We start from the raw sequence: 20,000 nt of genomic DNA, 5'->3' as shown, positions 1-20,000 counted from the left end.
GACAAACACGTAGTAATTATACGGGTGTAGCTGGAACCAGCAGGAGACACTTGGGTAAACACATACAGAAGAATGCAATAACCTCTTCAAATCTCACCTAAAAATGTCTTACAGGTGTGAGAATCTATGGAGAACACCTAGATTTGACACATTATATACTGTAATGGCGACGGAAAATATCTATCCCATAAATATCCCAAAAAAATATCTTTTTATATTTTATCCTTAAAACCTAAAATAGATTAAATAACTAAATAGGGACCTATCAGAAGTGGGGGTGTGAGATCACTTATGTGTGCTTACAACATGTGTCGCTTTCCATTCAATGACACAAGCACTAAGCAATCATACAATAACAACATAGACGCTTGTTATGGCGTAAACCCATGCACACACGCGCACACACACAAATCAGCAGCAGTCAGGAGACTTGATTTGATCAGGCCAGATTGATAAGGTGTTGCGCCCAGTCACCTTCACGCACACACAGCCTCTGTACACACACAATGAAGCCATTACAGCCCGGCCGAGAGCCTCAGTCTGCTCTGCGCACGCACGCACGCACGCACGCACGCACGCACGCACGCACGCACGCACGCACGCACGCACACACACACACACACACACACCTCTCATCTCGCCAACATCTCTCTCACCCCGAAAAACTTCTCACCAAGATACATCTCCCTTCTTTCTTTCTTTCTTTCTCTCTCTCTCTCTCAGAGACATCTCATCTTCCTCATATCTCACTCACACATCTCAGATCTCGCTCAAACGTGCCCTTTGGTTCTCATTCAGTCTTCCCATTTCTCTTTCAGTGTGTATCTCACGTCGCGCGGCGCATCCATGCAATCACGCCATCTCGCCATCTCGCCATCTCTCCCTCTCCCTCTCCCTCTCCCTCTCCCTCTCCTCTCTCCCTCTCTCTCTCCTCTCCTCCTCTCCTCTCCTCCTCTCCTCTCCTCTCCTCTCCTCCTCTCCTCTCCCCCTCTCCTCCACTGGGGTCAGTGATAGATAACGTAAGTCAGCATTCAAAGGTTCAAAAATGATATGCAGCAGAAAACCCCAGCGCCGAATCCAAATGATTGATTTTTGGTGAGAGACTGAAGAAGGAGGGAGAGAGAGAGAGAGAGAGAGAGAGAGGGAGAGAGAGAGGGGGAGAGAGAGAGAGGGAGAGAGGGGCAGAGAAAGAGAGAGAGGGAGAGAGAGAGAGAGAGAGAGAGAGAGAGAGAGAGAGAGAGAGAGAGAGAGAGAGAGAGAGAGAGAGAGAGAGAGAGAAAGAGCAGTGATAATCTTTTGAATGATCAGCAGTGCGTGATTGGTTCAAGCCGTATCGACAGGCAGCAGGCAGGAGGGAGGGGGGGAGGGAGGCTGGATGGGAGGCAGCTCAGATGCGATGCCCTGTCCATGCCCACGGGGGAGTAGCCAACGCCAGCGCTCCACTGCCAGCCTGGGGGCCCCCGTGGAGCCTGGGCAGGACGGAGATAGAGGTGCAGGTGGAGGAGGAAGGATGGAGAGAAGATGGAGGATGTTGCTGGCAGTGAATGAGACATAAGCTACGGACCAGGGGAGGAGGTGATGCTGCTGGCAGGGAATAAAAGAAAAGAGAGATAGAGAGAAAGTGAGAAGGACTGAATGAGAGAGAGAGAGTGAGTAAGTGAGAGAAAGAAAGAGAGCAAGAGAAAGAAAGAGAGAAGGAAGGAGTGAGATAGAGTGAGTGAGTAAATGAGAGAGAGAAGCAGAGAGGAAGAGAGGGAGAGAAAGAAAGAGAGAGGGGGAGGGGGGCTGGTTTAGCTGCAGGCCTGATAGTGGGGACCTGGCTGTGCTCGGGGCAGGTGGGAGGATGTGGAGAGCTTAGCCAGTCCTCCAGGACCCCGCGTGGCTCCAGCACAAACGGGCCGATGGAGGCGGCCTTCCCTCCCCAGCCTGCCACCTGCCTCTACGGGCTCCTGAGGGGGGAAGCCCTCACACACACACACACACACACACACACACACACACATCAAGGCTATGGCTGACCCTGCACAAAACAGCCCAGCCCTGGCCCAGCTCAGCGCTCCTCAGCTGGGCCTGCACCAGGACCTAGATGGGGGGGGGGGATGCTGGAGCTGTGCTTCTGTGGTTGGGGGGGGGGGGAGGGGGGGTCTCACCACCTGGGAGCGCTCCAGCTAGGTTTTCTGCCACACAGCAATAAAGCTGCCCTCTGTTCCCAATGAGAAAAGACTGCCTTGAAGAATGCTTAAGGAAGAAAAGCAGCACACAGTAGAAGTGGACCAGAGAAAAACAAGTGAAATAAAAAGCCTATGCCATAAATAGTGGAGTGAGATAAATAGTGCAGTAAGATAGATGAATAGTGTATTGAACACAACCAAGACTATTGAGGGAAAAGGGTTGACCATGAAGTGAACAACGTACATGCAAGGATGCACGCATACACATAGAGACAAGCACAAACACACACACACAAACAAACAAACAAACAAACACGTGTGCGCGCGCACACACACACTGAAAAGCATGTGTCTATATAAATACCTATTGGTTTTTGCATAAAATTGCCTCTACTTAAAATAACAGCTATAGCAAACACAACAACAACCATAGTAAACACACTGCCTGTGTGTGTGTAAGACGCGGAAATGCACACACACTGACAGTTTAAGTCAGAACTTCGGCATGCACTAAAGACTATTTATATTAATTCCTTGTTTGCACAGCCCTGTCTGTCTGGCTCTCGTCCTTGTTGCATTTCAGCACAGCCATCCATAAGCTCTGCAGTCCTGATCAATGGGCCTGGAGCATCGGCTCTGATCAATCCTCCATTTCATCATGTGCTTTGTGCTCAAACCCAGCCAGCAGGCTTCACACACACACGCACGCACACACACACAAACACACTCATGCATACGCCGCTCCTGCTCCAACTACAGCACGCTGTAAGAATCTTGCTTTGTTTCTTATATTTGTTTCGGTTGAGGAATTGAGTGCTTTGAATGCTTTAGTTAATCGGAATGTGTGCATGAGCAATGTGTATGCGTGAATCTCCAGTCTGTGAGAATATGTGTGTGTTTCGCAGAGTATTGGAAAATCGAGAAAATTGGAAAATACGTCCTAAATAATTCCATATTTACACTAAATTATTTTAGGAGAAATTAGTGCTTGGAACAATAATATCAGTGGTAAATAAATATCTTCTGTTCAGCTATAGTAAATTCATGTAATGCATGCTTAATTTTAAAGGTTTGGTTTGTAAGAAAATGCAAACAAAACTACATCTAAAAATGTGAAAAGTTAGTGCTAAGGTTATAGTGAAATTAAATGAGTTTCGGTTATCTAACTGTAACAAAAGCCGACAAAATAAAATTGATTTAAAACAAAGTGCACATATGAAATAATCTAGCATAATTCAATTCACACATTTCAATTTTACATGACCAGATTAAAATATATTCATGGGATTTACCTACTATAATATTTGATTAACTATTCATTTCATTATTTCATCTGATAAAGAAGTGAACACATTAAGTATTATTAGGCAGTAATGCAAAAACATTGTCTTTTATCATAGAGAATGTATTTTCTTAAAAAAAAAAAAGACAGAACTTCTATATGATATGATAAACAGGATAATTGTAAACTAAGCAATAACCTTTACTAATTGGTGCAAAAAAGCACAGCAGCACTCTACACAACACATGGTGGTGCACACACGCAAATGCAAATAGCTATGTTGACACATATCAGCAATCAATGTCTTCAGCAAGCTGTGGTGCTTGGTTAGAATCTTCCTACAGAATGCAACATTTCCAGTATCTCTGTCAAAGAGATTCTCATGAGTACCCGGTAATGCTGAATCCTTTATCAACCCTTTCGGGATTTTGCAAAATAAGTCAGACTGCATTAAACTGAGAAAATCAGACGTTTCACTATGATTTACTAATCCAGTTAATATGTTGCAAAATAAATTACACAGGATAGAGAGCATTATTGTTAATTTATATGAGTATTCTTTTAGATTCAATAAATATTTATGAAATGTTCAAGAAAACAGAATATATACTGTATATGTGTATATATGTGTATACAAATAACTGAACTAATTTCTGTACAAAAATAAAAAAAAGAGATTTGCAAAAGCACACATTTAAGAGAGCGAGCGTGCCTGTGTGTGTGTGTGTATGTACAGTACGTACGTATGTGTGCGTGTGTGTGAGTGCGGCAGCTCCATCGTGAGAAAGTGCTCAGATCTTCCCGTATTGAAAAAAGGATTATTTCAGACACCAGCCCATTTGCATGAGCGTGACTTCCAGCTATGCTCTTTGTTATAACTCGATCCAACAATTTGTCAATAAACTCAGTTCAAAGACGGGCCCGGCCCAGCATGCTTAGCTTTAGCGCGCAGCTAGCGCTTGCGCTTAAAGCTCATGAATAAAAGCACATGTCGAGCAGTGGGAAAGAGCGCTAAGCTGCGTTTAATGTTATGCTTTATTCACTTTGTCCTCACGAAGTGCGTTCGAGACTCTTAATGTACCGTCAGCACTGACCCCGTCCCTCTGGCTGACTGAGAGCGGGCCTGTGTTTTCCCTTTCTGCTGTACTTTCAGGCTCTCAACACTTCTAACATTACACGGATGGTTCGTGCATACGCTCAAATACTCTCTCGAACACAATTATATTTCATAAACATAAAACAGAAAGTGTTAAATAAAAAATAAAAATGGCACATTAATGATATTTGAAAATGTAAGCGACACAAGACATTTGGTTGTAGTCATTTAGTCGGTCAGGCGCAGGGTCCTGGAGAGTGTCCAGGTCTGGCACTCGACTCGCCACAGCATTTGTGCTGGACTCTGTGCAGGCCTGGTGTGAAAGATTTGCCTTCTGATCATTATCAGCAATTGACTGTTCTGCCATTGATTTTTACTTGGGGAGAGTATTATTTTGTGTTTTCTCTTGAAACAGAAACATAAAATTACCCAGAGTGTGTGTGTGTGTGTGTGTGTGTGTGTGTGCGCGCGCGTGTGTACACAGGGATCTGTGTGTGTATAAGAACACTTGCTAAATCATTTAAGTGTCTCAGGTAAAGTTTGCAGTGCAACCAAGTATATGTCCATCATGAACACCATGACTGAGATATAAAACTGTGTTTGCTGTTTGAAAGCTTAGTGAACATGTCATGGCATGAACTAAACTGGGAGGGCCTCGAGCATCACAAGTGATTTCTGACAGCTACGTGTATTGCATCCCTGGAAACCAAGGTCATTTTTACCTGGTATCACTCATAAATTCCACCTGCTCTGTGAGCTGGCCAACAGAAATGGAGGGTGCGTCACTACAGATTGGCAGTGAAGAGGAATATATTTGTGCTGGAACCCTTCACATTAAAATTTAAACCACTAACATGAAAAAAACAAAATAAAAAAAATATTTTGTAGAGCCAAGTTACCACAACTACATAAAATACAATTGTAACTAGAAGAAGGTATTCCAGATGCAAAGCTACATAGACTATAGACCCATGTCCTATTAGAGATGACATTTCAAGGCTCTGAAAATAATATTTTATTATAACATAATTGTGTCTCCTTAAAAATAAAAATGATTGAAAAAAAATAAATTATATACCTTAATATTGTTAATGACATCGCAATGGCTACTGATGCCTCTCACAACGTAAATGATGTGGGCTAATGCAGAATAGTCAATTGGAAATGCTATGAATTGATCTTCCCTCCTGCCGATTCAGTGCAGTAGCAACTGGTGCCTGCTATCAGCCCGGCCAGTTTCCCACAGACTGACCAAACAGGAAGAGTTCTGTCCTGATGATAGCGTTCAAACTCCGCTCAGTCATACTAATGAAACCCTGCACGGCTCGGACGAAGTGGCGAGAGGGAAAATCAGAAATGACCACAAATACATGCAGCACACACACACACACACACACACACACACACACACACAGAGTATAGCAGGACTTGCATTGCTGATTACTCAAAAGATGCTTACTCACTCTCTTACCCTTTCTTTTTTAATATTTGAACCCTTATCAAACCTAACTTTAAATAGCAATAGTAATAATATTTAAAGAATTAAATAAACAAAATGATAACGATCAAGTCAATTTTTACCGTAATTATTAAAATAATGGTAATAAAATGTATAACACTGGTACATGGTGTCACAAAAATTGCATGTATTAAAATAAAGAATGAAACAATTCTTTATGAATAATTCAAAATGTCACAGAGTTTTCACTGGTGTAGGTGAATAAAATTCTAGATATCTAGCTTAAGCTAGCCAACTACTGTCTTTAATATTTCAAATAAAGAGGTTTAAATTTGTCGGTACCTGAAAAAAAAAAGTACTGAGGGTCCAAAGCCAAAGGGCAATAAAAAGCTCTTTCTTCTCTCTCTCTGTGTGTGTGTGTGAGTGTGTGTGTATGTGTGATCCATCACAGTAAATAAACATCTGAGCGACGGATTCACTGTCTCTCTCTGCATTAGCCACAGCCCTCTGCCAATAGCTAATCAATGTCTTCGATCACACACTATCAGGATAAAGCATGGCCTTACCAATTTGTGTGTGTGCATGCGCGTGCACACACAAACACACACACACTAGGGCTGACACTCATTCTCACACACACACACACACACACACACACACACTAGGGCTGACACTCATTCACACACACACACACACCCATTAGTCCAGTCCTCCCACTCACATCATAGGCTTTTCTCTATTGTACGCACAGAAGCCACATTGGACACACCGTCAAATCAATCAGAGCGAATAAAACAACTTGCGCTTAACATTTACACACGCTTAACATTTACACACGCTTAACATTTACACACTCTTAAGAGGGTTTAACTAGTACATAACACAGCGAATAAAACAACTTGTGCTTCACATTTACACGCTCTTAAGAGGGTTTCACTAGTACAATCAGAGCGAATAAATGTGAATAAATCAGAGTGAATAAATGTGCATGGCTAGGCCGATGCCCAAGGCACCACAACGAAACACTGGTAACGAAAACGAAATGTTGGTAGCATTGGCTAACTAGCGCCAGATTTCTGAGTGCAGGGGACAAGCCGAGGTGAGCTATGAGACATACGTTCACACTCGCTATCATGTTTCAACACACTTTAGGTCAAAAACACACCGGAATAATCCTTTAAAAGGGTTTAACTAGTACAATCAAAGCGAATAAAACAACTTGCGCTTAACATTTACACGCTCTTAACATTTACACACGCTTAACATTTACACACTCTTAAGAGGGTTTAACTAGTACATAACACAGACAAGGCCAGCCCAGCACAACCCAGTTCACCTTTCATCAGTCAGGGCATACAGAGAGAGTGAAGTGCTCTTCTATTGGAGAATGTAAATGATGCAATAACAGCAAGCTGATGGCCAGGCTACCAAGTGTGCAAGCGTGTGTGTGTGTGTGGGTCATGTTAGTAGGGGAGGCAGGTGTTTTTTGTTGTTGTTTTTTTTAAAGTCACACGTTGTCTCAAACTGGGATGAATGTGTCACTCTTTGTAGAGAGGCCCAAATCAACCCATTTCATTCTCACGCTCACACCAGGAGAAGTCCAGCTGGTTCTCACCTCAACCTGCTAATATGGCACAGCCAGCCATATCACATCTCCTAGGGTTCCTTCCTGTCTGCTTTCAATCTATTCTTCATTTCATTCATTCTTTCGTTCTCTCTTTCTTTATTTCTTTCTTTCTTTCTCTCTTTTTTTCTTTTTTGTAATGTTTCTTCTTTACTTCTGTTTCATTCTTTCCTTTGATTTTCTTCTGTTCTTGAGTGGCCTTGAGAGGTTTTTAGTAGCAGCAGTGATCTTCAACAGAAAAAAATACACTGCTGTGCGTGTGTGTGTGTGTGTGTGTGTGTGTCAGTCAGAAGGATGGGGATGGGTGGGGGATCTGGCCCACTCACTGCATACCTCTGACAAAGACGTCCATTCAGTCCACACTTCTTTCTAGTAAGCCCCCCTTTGAGACACCTTCATCCACACACAAACAGCCTCACTTTTCAGACAGCGCTAGCACAATCACATCCACACACATCCCATCCACTCCGCGAAGGCCCACCATGGAGATATTTTCCCTCTGTGTTCGCTCAAATAAAAACATGAATAAGTGAATGTAAGAAAAATCAATATCCCCATTTCCCAAATTACATTACGAACCACACAGACTGATGGCTATAAAGTGTTCTCCCTTCAAAGAAACAGCATCTTCGTTCCTCCTCTTTCTTTTAAAAAACACGAAACCTTTTCAAAAGCCATTCTAAGCTAGACATTAAGTGAATTTTCTCCTGTAAAAAATACACAAACACGTCAATTTCTGTCCAGGAGGTCAAGCCTAGCAACACCATCATCCTGTCCAGTGACTCATTCCTGAGACACAGCTGTTACCGGGTGTTCAGAGGGCCTCAGAATCGAGTGCTCGTGATGACGTGCCCGTGGTCCAGACGTTTCAACTGTAAATCATCTCTTTGTGCTCTCCTCCGGTGCAGTCTGGATGGTCCGTCATGTTGGTCTTTAGTTTGGGCCTAAGTGTGTGGGGGGTTAGCCTGCATCATAGGCCTCCTGCCCTTCTAATAAAGCTTGAAAAATGACTGCCATTTTGCACTAACCACATTAGCACGCGCTACACGAAAAAAAGCAGACATATTTATACTCATAATAAATTTGTTAAGCTAGGGTTTCGTCCTAATTGTATAATCAGACGCTGGGCGCATTCCTCATACGGGGGTTTGGCCAGCCGGGGTAACCTGGTTTGCGAGGTCGGGCCTCCTGAAGGTTGGGTCCGGCAGACGGATGACGGCCGCCGCGTCCCGTCCGACGCAAAGCGCTCCGGCTCGCCAAACATGCAGACATCATTACATCATATTAATGCCCTCCAACTGCATTACAGTCGCGCTTTCATCAGTCAGCGTGCCAGAGCTGGAGCATCTGCCGCCCCGACCCCCCCCCCCACGCCCTGCTCTGCTCCAGCTCTGCTGCTCAAACGTGGCAGCCAGGACAGAGTGGCGTGGGGAGGAGAGCTCAGCTGATTGCTGCCGGCTGCTGCTAATGAAATGGATCAGGCTTTGGAGGATGATGAGTACGGCTCTACGGGAACCCTCTCTATTCATTTCACTCAGCACATAGCTATGAAGATGCTTGGGCTGCTTTGTGTTTAGCAAGTATTCTGAATGCAGCTAGTGCTATGGTACTCTTTGGTTTGATATTTGTTTATTTGTTATATTTCATTTTATAATTACAGCCAAATGAAGCATTTCCTGACATCATTATTATAGCAATGGTGACGTCATGGTTACCTGTATGCTGTAGCTACTGCAGCCATTTGGTTGCACTTTGGTTGGGCTTGTAATGTTTGAGACTTTCATAGTGATTTGAGCTTTCTGTTAGGCTGTAGTAGATATGATTATGCTGTCACACCTGATGCTTAGGTATTAGGTAACATTTCTGGACGTGACTAAACATATTTATTGTGTTCTGGCCATTAATATTTCTTTAAACTGCATGTGTACAGTAGCTGTAGTTTTGCAATGATGATGTTAGTGTGGATAATGCCAATGATGATGTTAGTGTGGATAATGCCAATTCATTCTAGGCACGTTACGGTTTGTTATGAGAGTATGTTTATATCTGCACACCAACTATAATGTACTGTAGATGGTAATGATATTGATGATGTTGATGGTAGTGCCTGAGCAGTAGTTCTGAACTTTATGAGAACGTCTATGGTTATTTCTGTTTTGTGGCTATATAATAGTGGATATGATTCTGTGATTCTGTGTGGGTGTAATTAAAATACATAATTAGGTGACGGTTCCAGGCATGGTCATGTTATGTGCAGTGGGAGCTATCAGGCCAGTGTTATAGCAGGTATAGCAGTGTTAAGTTGCAGACAGAACTGAGGTGGCTGTGCTGGGAGACTCACTTGGAGAGCTGCTTCTCGGCGTCGGCACACAACTCCAGCAGGCCCATGAGCACAGCAGACACGTCCATGTATGGCTCCCACACCGTGAAGCCGCGGCCAATCAGATCAATCGCCGTCCGGCGGATGGTGCTGTGGGGGGGCAGCTTCGGGCTGGGGGGCTGCAGCAGCAGGAACGTCAGAGCCTTACCTGAGAAGGACACAGAGGCGTACCACTCATTAACAGCACTGATACACACGTCTCCTACCAGGCTACCATGACAGTGACTTAAATAACACCTCAACACTCTCTCCTTAGCCTGATCAAAAACCTACTGGGATGAACAGGGAGTGGCATTGGTAAAGATGAGGTCATGCATCCTTTAATGATTGACAAATAAAAATGAGGGGGCTTTGTGTGTGTGTCTGTTTGTGAATTGTGCACGTTTGTGCACAGGTGCATGTTTCTTCATGCCATGATCTCAGGAGGTACAAATAAACAATTCAAATAAGCAGTGTGTGGTATGTGGCTATGAGTTAGTATTACATTTTTGGTGAATGTGTGAGAATGGGCACTCAACACTAACAGTTTAAACATCATTAAACATGTACCAAATACTTAAGAACAGAACACTATTTTACAGAAAAAGAACCTCCCAAAGGATTCTCCCAAACATTTCATGTGTGCTTCTCTGTAAAGGGACAAGGGACATCATGACAGTCTTACACAATGGCTTCTCCACTCAGCTCACACACACAAGAGCATGGACACTGTACACAGACAGACACACACACAATTTTCACAGAGGCTGATATGAAACACACACACACACACACACACACACACACAAACAAATCAAACACACACAAACACACTCTCTCTCTCTCTCACACACACACACACACACAAACACACTCTCTCTCTCTCACACACAAACACACAGACACACACACACAGGGGCGGCGGGTGCTGGGGACACGGTGATTCAGTGGCAGGCTGCGGTGGCTGTGCTGACTGGGACGCTGAACAATGGGAGCGCTGTCACCGGCCCCATCCCGCCGGCCTCCCAGAGGCCATTGCAGCGCGTCCACTCCGCCTCATAATCCCCTCTTATTAATTACACAAGCAAGCAGACCCCCATAATCACATCAGTCTGCAGGCACACTGCACCCCACTCACCCCCCCTCTCTCTCTTTCTCTCTGGACCACTCTCTCCCTTTCTCTCTGGACCACTCTCTCTCTCTCTGGACCACTCTCTCTCTTTCTCTCTGGACCACTCTCTCTCTCTTTCTCTCTGGACCACTCTCTCTTTCTCTTTGTCTTTTTGACACCTCTCTGGCTCTTCCGCTCCGTGGTGTGTTGGTAGCTCTCTCTCTCTCTCTCTCTCTCTCCAATTACCTCCCTCCATTCTCCGCCTTTCCACACGGTTTCTCCCTCTGTCATCACACACAATCTCTCCCTCTCTCTCTCGCTCGCTCACTCTCTCACTGCAGTTGTATTGTCACTGCAGACTGGGTCATTGAGCACGTTGCCTGATGCAGCTGCAGACCAGACAGAGGAATGAATCACACACCTACACACACACACACCTACACACACACACCCCTGTGCCTAAATTGCACACAAACATGCACACCACAACAAAATATACGTACACACAGAGGCACTCCGGTCTAAAAATATTCATCAATGACAAGGCATAAACAACAAAAACTCATCTTAAAGCACCTGCTTCTCTCTCTCTCTCTCTCTCTCTCTCACACACACACAGGCTTGTCCTATGGAGACCACTGCTGGTATTATACTCCACACCTGCTCTGCTTTCAGGCCCAGCGCACTTTTCTGCAGCAAAATGCTCTCAATTATGCTGGCAGGGAGGCTCCCAGTGAGCACGGCTTTTATGGCACAATCATTATGTCTCTGTAATCAGGCTGTCAGCACACACTCGCCTCACTCAGCCTCAGATGCAAGAGACCCACACACACACACACACACACCCACACCCACACACACACACACCCACACACACACACACACAAACCCTTTCATCCTTCCGAAAACTTTGAAATGCAAACACAACCCTCTTTCCAACACCAACTTGCTCACCCACACTTTCACGGACAGATACACACATTATCTGCTCAGAAAATTACTTATAAGCTCAAATAAGTAGCATGAAACAACACTTCGGGAAGCACAACTAAAACAATTTCACACTCAGACACAGAAACATATGGACATAAGCACACCAACCATTTATCCAAGCACTCCCACAGCAAACCCCCACCACATAATAAACAATGAAACACATCTAAATGTATGTAGCTAATGTACTGTGCACTATCAGTAAAAGCCTAGTCCCAGCTCTGTCATCTAGCATTTTCATTTTGACACAGTGACCGTCCTAATGAGCCTGCTGGTTTAGGCGACGCCGATACTCTCCTAGCATCCAAATGCATCAGTGTTAATGCACTGGCCATCGCTCTCTCTCTCTCTCTCACACACACACACACACAGCGGGTCAGCAAGCCAACGGCAGACAAGACAAAGATGAGCAGCCGCCCGCCTCTTTGTCCTGCAGCCATTAGGACTGACCATTATCAGCGACTCCGCCGGAGCCCAACCTTCACCAATCAGTAGCCACAGCATCCGTGTCCGTGGTGACAGCAGCGGCCATGTTGGGAGTGTGTGTGTGTGTGTGTGTGTGTGTGTGTGTGTAGGCGGGGAGTGGGGGGGGGGGGGGGGGGGGAGACATGTCCACTGCAGAGGTCAGCAAACACAGTCAGTGGCTGTCCATTCCCCACTGCAGTGTGAGCGCACACACACACACACACACACACACACACACACAACACAAGTGTGTATGCACACTACAGCGCACACCAAAACTAAGCCTCGTAAAGGACACAGCACCATGAGGTGGCATTTGAGAAAAGGTCTTGGAGCTTCTTAACGAGCTGACGAAAGACTGTTTACTTTTATTCGGAGTGATTTATATTACTTAAGCGGGGCTAATTATTTCCCCTCTGCGAGGAGCCAGCTCCACGCCGCCTGCCTGCACTGTCTATTAGACCTCGCTCCACTTCGGCAAATACAATGTTGTCAAGTTTAATGCAGTGCCTAATCATTACGGCTCAATTGATTAATTGTCAATCAATCCGTCAATCTATCAATCTCTCAAACAATCGATGGATGTATTCGCTTGACAGAAATGCATTCTCTGCTGACCACAAAGACAAGAGGGGGGGGGGGGGGGGGGGGGGGGTACTGTAGAGGAGATGGGGGGGGGGGTGGAGACACAAAATGAAAGAATGCCTGGAAAAAAGGATATGAGGGAGAGGGAGAGGGAGAGGGAGAGAGGGAGAGGAAGAGGGAGAGAGGGAGAGGAAGAGGGAGAGGAAGAGGGAGAGAGGGAGCAAAAATATATGGACGTGCAGAAAAGGGGAGATAAATACAGAGAGGAGGATAGAGGAGGGATGGAGAGAGGGAGAAGGAGAGAGGGGGATGCAAGAGGGAGAGGGAGAAGGAGAGAGAGAGAGGGGGCTTGGGAGAGACAGAGGGATGGAAGGAAGGGAGGAAGGAAGGAGGGAGGGAGAGAGGGATGCAAGAGGGAGAGGGAGAAGGAGAGAGAGAGGGGGGGCTTGGGAGAGACAGAGGGATGGAAGGAAGGGAGGAAGGAGGGAGGGAGGGAGGGAGGGAGGGAGCATGTTGGGGGCTGATGTTCAGTGTCTGGACTGGAGTTTATCATGTCGGAATATCATCTATCCCGAGTGGGCGGGCGGGTAGGGATGACATAATGGTGGTGGCTTTTCCTTTTTCCCTGCAGAGTGTTAAATCTCCGGCGGCCCCGCGCCCAGACAGGGAAAGACGTTTGGGGGACAACAGCCAGCCAGGGTCTGCAGTGGTCAGTCTGCAGAGGGGGAGGGCATAGGTGTGGGTGTGTGTGTGTGTGTGTGTGTGTGTGTGTGTGTGAAAATGCACACAAAGGAAAGGGTCTGTACACACACAGCCAACCAGAGCATACAGACATCAATATTTGAACACAGAAGCCTGGCTGTAAAAAAGGCACATTCACAGTGTGTATTCACGTACAGTACATACACAAATCCACATATACAGAAGGACAAATGTAAGCACATTTTCAATGCACCCTTATTGACATGAACACACCTAAAACACCACATGCAGAGAATCATTAATACAAAGACAAGCAAGAAAAATACCATCACAAATAAAGGGGGCAATCTGCGCACAAACACACACACACACGCAAACAGAATCAGTATTGACGAGGGCTTTTGAGAGCGGCTCCACACACTCTGAGATGATTGTGGTGTGAGGGGAACTGGCTGCCCTGGTGAGACTGTAATAACATGTTCTGACCACTGCAAAGCACAGGGAGCACTGAGCAGCAATCAGCACAGTTTGTAAACCTAACCTGCTCTTTCTCTCTCTACCTCAAACACACACACACACACACCTTTGATGACCACCATCAGCCTGCTAAATTCACATACACATTTGGCAGACCCATGCACACTTTCAGAGTGTATGGATTTGTGTGTTTAAGGACAGTAAGGGATTTGAACATCTAAGAGGCTTGTATTTCTTTTACCACATGTGATGGAGGGAGAGAGAGAGAGAGAGAGAGAGAGAGAGAGAGAGTGTATGTATGAATGTGAGAATATGTATACATAATATGTTTGTATGCATGTATGTATGTATGCATGTATGTATGCATGCATGCATGCATGCATGTATGTAAGTATGTATGTAAGTATGTATGTTGCACAACAGACAGACTGAGGAAGTCATTTGTCCCCAGGGCAATTGAACTGTTCAATGCTTCACTTAAGGGAAGAGGAGAGATAGACTTCTCAGCATAGTCTGTCTGCCTCTCCACCCCCTCCATGTTTGGATACTGTCTGTCCACTAGCCACTCACTTTTTACTACTGTCTTTCTGCCTCACTGTTTGCGTGCTATATTAGCACATACTGTATGCACAACCCCTCCCTCCATGCCACAGCCGAATTGTGGCCACACTTATACCTTTTCTTAAGATAGTTATATATATAGTTTTATTTATTTATTTATTTATTTTATATATTACCTTGCCTACTCGCTGATATGTCCATATTTATATTTATTTTATGCTGGTCTCTAGACTTTATTCTTGCACTGTTGCACTGTTGGACTTACTCATTTGCACCATCACCATGACACTCACTCACACCTTACCTTACTACAGAGAATCACAGGCTCAGTCCCTGCCTCAGTCATTGCAAGCGCCTCTTGATTAAATCACCCACTATGTGGATACTGTTTTTAGAATTGATTTAGATTAAGTTTTATTTAGTATAATTTGTATTTTAGTATATTCTTTATCTTCTACTGTCCTTATTGCTTAGTTGTGTTTTTTTTATATGATATACTTTTAATTACTTTTTTCTGCTGTTAGTGTATGTGTGTGTGATGTCTGTATGCTTATTGATATGATCAATGAAGTATCTATCTATCTATCTATCTATCTATCTATCTATCTATCTATCTATCTATCTATCTATCTATGTTCATGTAAATATAGACTTATCTGTTTACCTACCTATTTATAACGTATGAATGTTTCTTACAGAGCCAGTCTGTATGTTTTTTTTAACTTTAGACCATATAACTACTATAAACTGTTAATTTTCATGTCTTTTGTTAATGTAACAATTTGTTTGTTGTTTGTTTGTTTTCATCCACTATTTTGTTTAGTTTTTTGCCCTATAATATCTATGTTTATTTCATGCAAGTTTATGTTAATCCAGGTTAATCTAAATTTAAATAAGTCCACAGATATTTAGACATCCTGTCCTATACATCTTTCTGTATGATGGCTTTCGCAATAAAAATGCATTATTTGGCATGCCAATAAAGCACTTTGAATTTCAATTTGAGACAGAGAGAGAAAGAGATAGAGAAAGCAAGCGAGAGTGATAGAGAGAAATAGAGAGAAAGAAAGAGAGAGAGAGAGAAGAGAGAGAGAGAGAAAGCGAGATAAAGAGAAAGCAAGAGAGAGAGAGAGAAAGAGAGAGGAAAGAAAGGAGAGAAAGAGAGAGAGAGAAAGAGAGAGAGAGAAAGCGAGATAAAGAGAAAGCAAGAGAGAGAGAGAGAAAGAGAGAGAAAGAAAGAGAGAAAAAGAGAGAGAGAGAGAGAGAGAGAGAGAGAGAGAAAGTGAGAAATAGAGAGAACGAGAGATAGAGAGAGAGAAAGAGAAAGAGAGAGAGAGAGGGTGCAATGTCTGTTGTATGTTCCTGTCTGCATCTTGTACAGCCTGCAGGACTCTGTCAGCTGCCCCAATCAATGTTTATGTTATTTGTGATAGATCAACTGCTAAATAATCACGGACACAATTATCTGTGCCGTGCAAGAATTTATCAACGTCGACACCGCAACAGGTCAGCTGGATAAACCACCTTATCAGAGCCTTAATTACCTCTCTCTCTCTCCCCACACACACACACACACACTCACACACACACACACACACACCGCAAGTCTGGACAGAGGACGCCAGAGCTCACTTGAGCAGTGCTATCTTCAGTGGACATCTGTTTCTCCCTTTCTGTGCAAATGTTGTGTAGCTTCTTCCTCACATGTATGAAGGTGAAGAGGGCTGAGGTGTGTGTGCGCTTTCCCTCATTTTCTGGGCCAGTTCCAGGCAGATATGACACACACCCCCCCCCCCCCCCCCACCGATCTGCATTCAGAACCCCCCTTCCATAGTGGCCACAGGCTGGGATCAGTGTTTAGCATTGTGCTAAATCCCACTGCAGCAGAGATCCCACACACAGACCCATGCAAGAACGGCTACTGCAGAAGTGAAGAGGGGTGTGTTTGGGTCAACTAAGGCCAGTGACACTGAGCGCGGCGGCCGCAGTATATTTTGTGGGTGCTGAGCGGAGATGCACGGCCTTTCATAAATTACCCAAGTTCCTCGTAGTAGAACCTGGCAGTCTTCATTTGTAACTCCCGGACTCCTTGAAGGTCACAAGGAAATTTCCCTTCCAATAAAGTTTTATTGAAAGCACTTGCTGGCCTGGGCTGACATCTTGATGCATGCTCAGGGCCAAAGTTCATTCAATATAGCATTTGTTTTACCCTTTTTTCATATATCTTGACTCTCATATATATTCCCATACAAGCGGATCAGCACAAGAGAAGTGGAGGTAGAGAACGTGAACACACACACAGGCATCTTAAAGTGGAGGTAGAGAACGTGAACACACACACAGGCATCTTAAAGTGGAGGTAGAGAATGTGAACACACACACAAGCATCTTAAAGCTCCCTCAGTCATTACTCCCTCTTCTGCTCTGCACACCTTTAATACCACCCCCCCCCCCCCCGAACAGTTAAGCCAGCCGCCTGGCCTTTGTTGTAAATATGGACACTACATGCGACATGTGCGGCACACAGGCAAATGTCATGTCTGACTGGGATTGTAATAGTGTGGCAGAGGGAAATAATGGCTGATTCTTTTGCTTCTAAAAATCAATGCTGGGGTTGGGATCCATTGAATGTGCGGCATGCCGGAAGCTGAACAGACCGTTGTGGACAAAGGACTGAGTGTCTTCGCTGACCATATTGTGGCTTCAAAATATAGATGCCAGAATTTATTATATGTATGTGTTCCAGCAGAGAAATAGAGTATATAGCATATAGGGACCGCCAATACACACAAACCTACCTGTCTGTCTGTATGTATTACACACACACACATACAGGAGGAGGCCGTGTGGAGTGGTGGCATGCCAGTGGGATGTCCAAACAGAGCTTTTGAGCTGCTCCCAGCAGTGGCGCAGTGGCATAGTGGTCCCCCCCCCCCTCCCCACCCCCATCCTCTTAAGAGCAGGCCATGGGACCATGGAGGGCCAGGATCGATAGCCCTGCACACACACACAGGCATGAAATGCCCCAAAGACGTGCCGCGTCATATCGCCATGGTCACACCTCCAGCCTCTAATAGGATCACCAGCTTCTAGCCGTGGCGATCAATGTCATGTGCCTCACACGGACATGGAATAACACGTCTTAACACATCGCAAACCCCAAAACAACATACACAACATATAGAAACCTACACATTCTCTTTAAATACATCTCCAAAGCAACATGGACACACACTGACTACTGCTGCACCCATCCGCTTAAAGATCTGGAGACAGACACACACACACACACACGCACCACACTCGCACACACACACACGCTGAGCACCCAGTCAGTAGCTACATGCTACATCCACGCTGGACCATTCTACGTGTCCAAGCATTACACCGTCCGTTCTCCTTGAGGCCAAGCACTAGCTCCCCTAAGAGCCATCCAGGTGAGTGAGGGTGATGCCTCCTAATCAGACAACGGGGCCCAAATTTATCGGCCCTCAAATCCAGGGGTCCGGTACGGAGCCACGGGCCCTCCCGTGATCTCCAGACATCTCTGTTTAAGGCTCGACTTGGCTTAAATGAATGAATTAATATTGACTAAACATCAGGCAAGCTAATGAGTTGTTAGTTAAGGTAATAAACACGTCACATTAAGAGGGGGGGGCCGCTAAAGAGCTAATTAGGTGAGGGGGCCGGGGGCGGACGGACAGGCCAGACCACAACCCCGTCTCAGACACACTCGCTCCCCACGCGGTCCACCCGGCCTCCAACCCCCCCCCCCCCACCCCCCACCCCCTCCAGCTGTGCACCTGGGCTACTGTTACATCAACAACCGCTCCACTAATGAGCCGGTGGAGGTCAAGTGTCCTTCATCGGTGTCTTTGAGGCTCGGGGCGCTGCTTCCGGGGGCTAGCGCCTGACGTTGCCGTGGCGTTCTGCCGCTCTGCCACTCTCATGCCGCAGCGCGGCCCTGAAACTCTGCTGGCTCCAGACCCCCGCGCCCCACCCTCACGCTCACTCACTCTCACTCCCAGCTGCTGCCAGCTGCCTTCCAGCCCACAGCAGGAGGTCGGCAACAACCTGATCAGATGAAGGGAGAAGTGGAGTGGAGTGGAGTGGGGGGAGGAGAAGAGAGGAGAGGAGAGGAGAGGAGAAGAGAGAAGCAGAGGCAGGAAGGGGAATGAGAGTGTGATAGTGGGGTCATGATGCAGCGAGGAGAAAACAACGGGAGAGGAGAGGGAAGATGGAGGAGAGAGAGAGAGAGAGAGAGAGAGGGAGAGAGAGAGAGGGAGATAGAGAGATGGAGAGAGAGGGAGATAGAGAGAGAGAGGGAGATAGAGAGATAGAAAGAGAGAGAGATGGGCTCATCCCATTAAGCCTGGCCGCTGCGGCTGCTGTCGGTGGGATCACGGGGGCCGCATTACCGGCAGGGCCCCCCACCAGCCGCTGGGCCCCCCCGCTCACTCGCCCGCCAGCCCTCGCCGGCCCCCGCCGGCCCCCCGCCGGCCCCCCGCCGCGCCTCAAATGGAAACGGGGCAAAATCAATGGCCGCTCAGGCCCCAAACAGCATCTGCGGGAGAGTGTGGATGAAGCCGGATTTCGGCTGAGAGCAGGGACCGGGATTCCTGCTAGGAGAGTGGCCAGGGCTGGAAGCAAATGTATACACACACGTACACACACACACCATACACACACACACACGTACACACACACACACACACACACACAACAATCAGAGGCCTGCTGCTATGTGGGATATACATTGAGTCTTGCAGAGGGCTTAGTGTGTGTTGCGTGGCGTGTGTGTGGGGGTTGGTTGGCTCTGGACTCACAGCATCAATACTTGTGCTGCAGACATTAAATCATGGGAATCTGGGCTTCTCGCTCTCGCTCACCTCACTTTCTGCCTCCTGTCTTCCAGCACACTACACCTATCCATCTTTCAATTTCATGCCACATCTCAGATGCTCCCTCTAGTCCACCGAGCCCCCCCCCCCCCCCCTCCTGCTCCTTTCCTTTCCTCTCCTCTCCTCTCCTCAGCTCCTCTCCTCTCCTCTCCTCAGCTCCTCTCCTCTCCTCTCCTCTCTTTCTCTGGCGTCCTCCATCTTTACAGGGCTCCAT

General features: G+C 46.0%; 1 protein-coding gene across 3 annotated transcripts in view; it reads right to left on the bottom strand.

Moving 5' to 3' along the window:
- Positions 1 to 20,000, bottom strand: part of LOC121679857 (WD repeat-containing protein 7) — a 155,946-nt gene that overhangs the window by 29,568 nt on the left and 106,378 nt on the right. For all 3 annotated transcript variants that reach the window (XM_042058907.1, XM_042058906.1, XM_042058908.1), the window contains one exon: positions 9,974 to 10,160. In XM_042058907.1, coding sequence (XP_041914841.1) covers positions 9,974 to 10,160 — 187 coding nt within the window. The remainder of the gene's footprint in view (positions 1 to 9,973; positions 10,161 to 20,000) is intronic.

This window comes from Alosa sapidissima, chromosome 13 (genome assembly GCF_018492685.1).
Source record: "Alosa sapidissima isolate fAloSap1 chromosome 13, fAloSap1.pri, whole genome shotgun sequence".
NCBI classification, from domain to species: domain Eukaryota; kingdom Metazoa; phylum Chordata; class Actinopteri; order Clupeiformes; family Clupeidae; genus Alosa; species Alosa sapidissima.
This window is presented reverse-complemented; position numbering and strand designations above follow the sequence as displayed.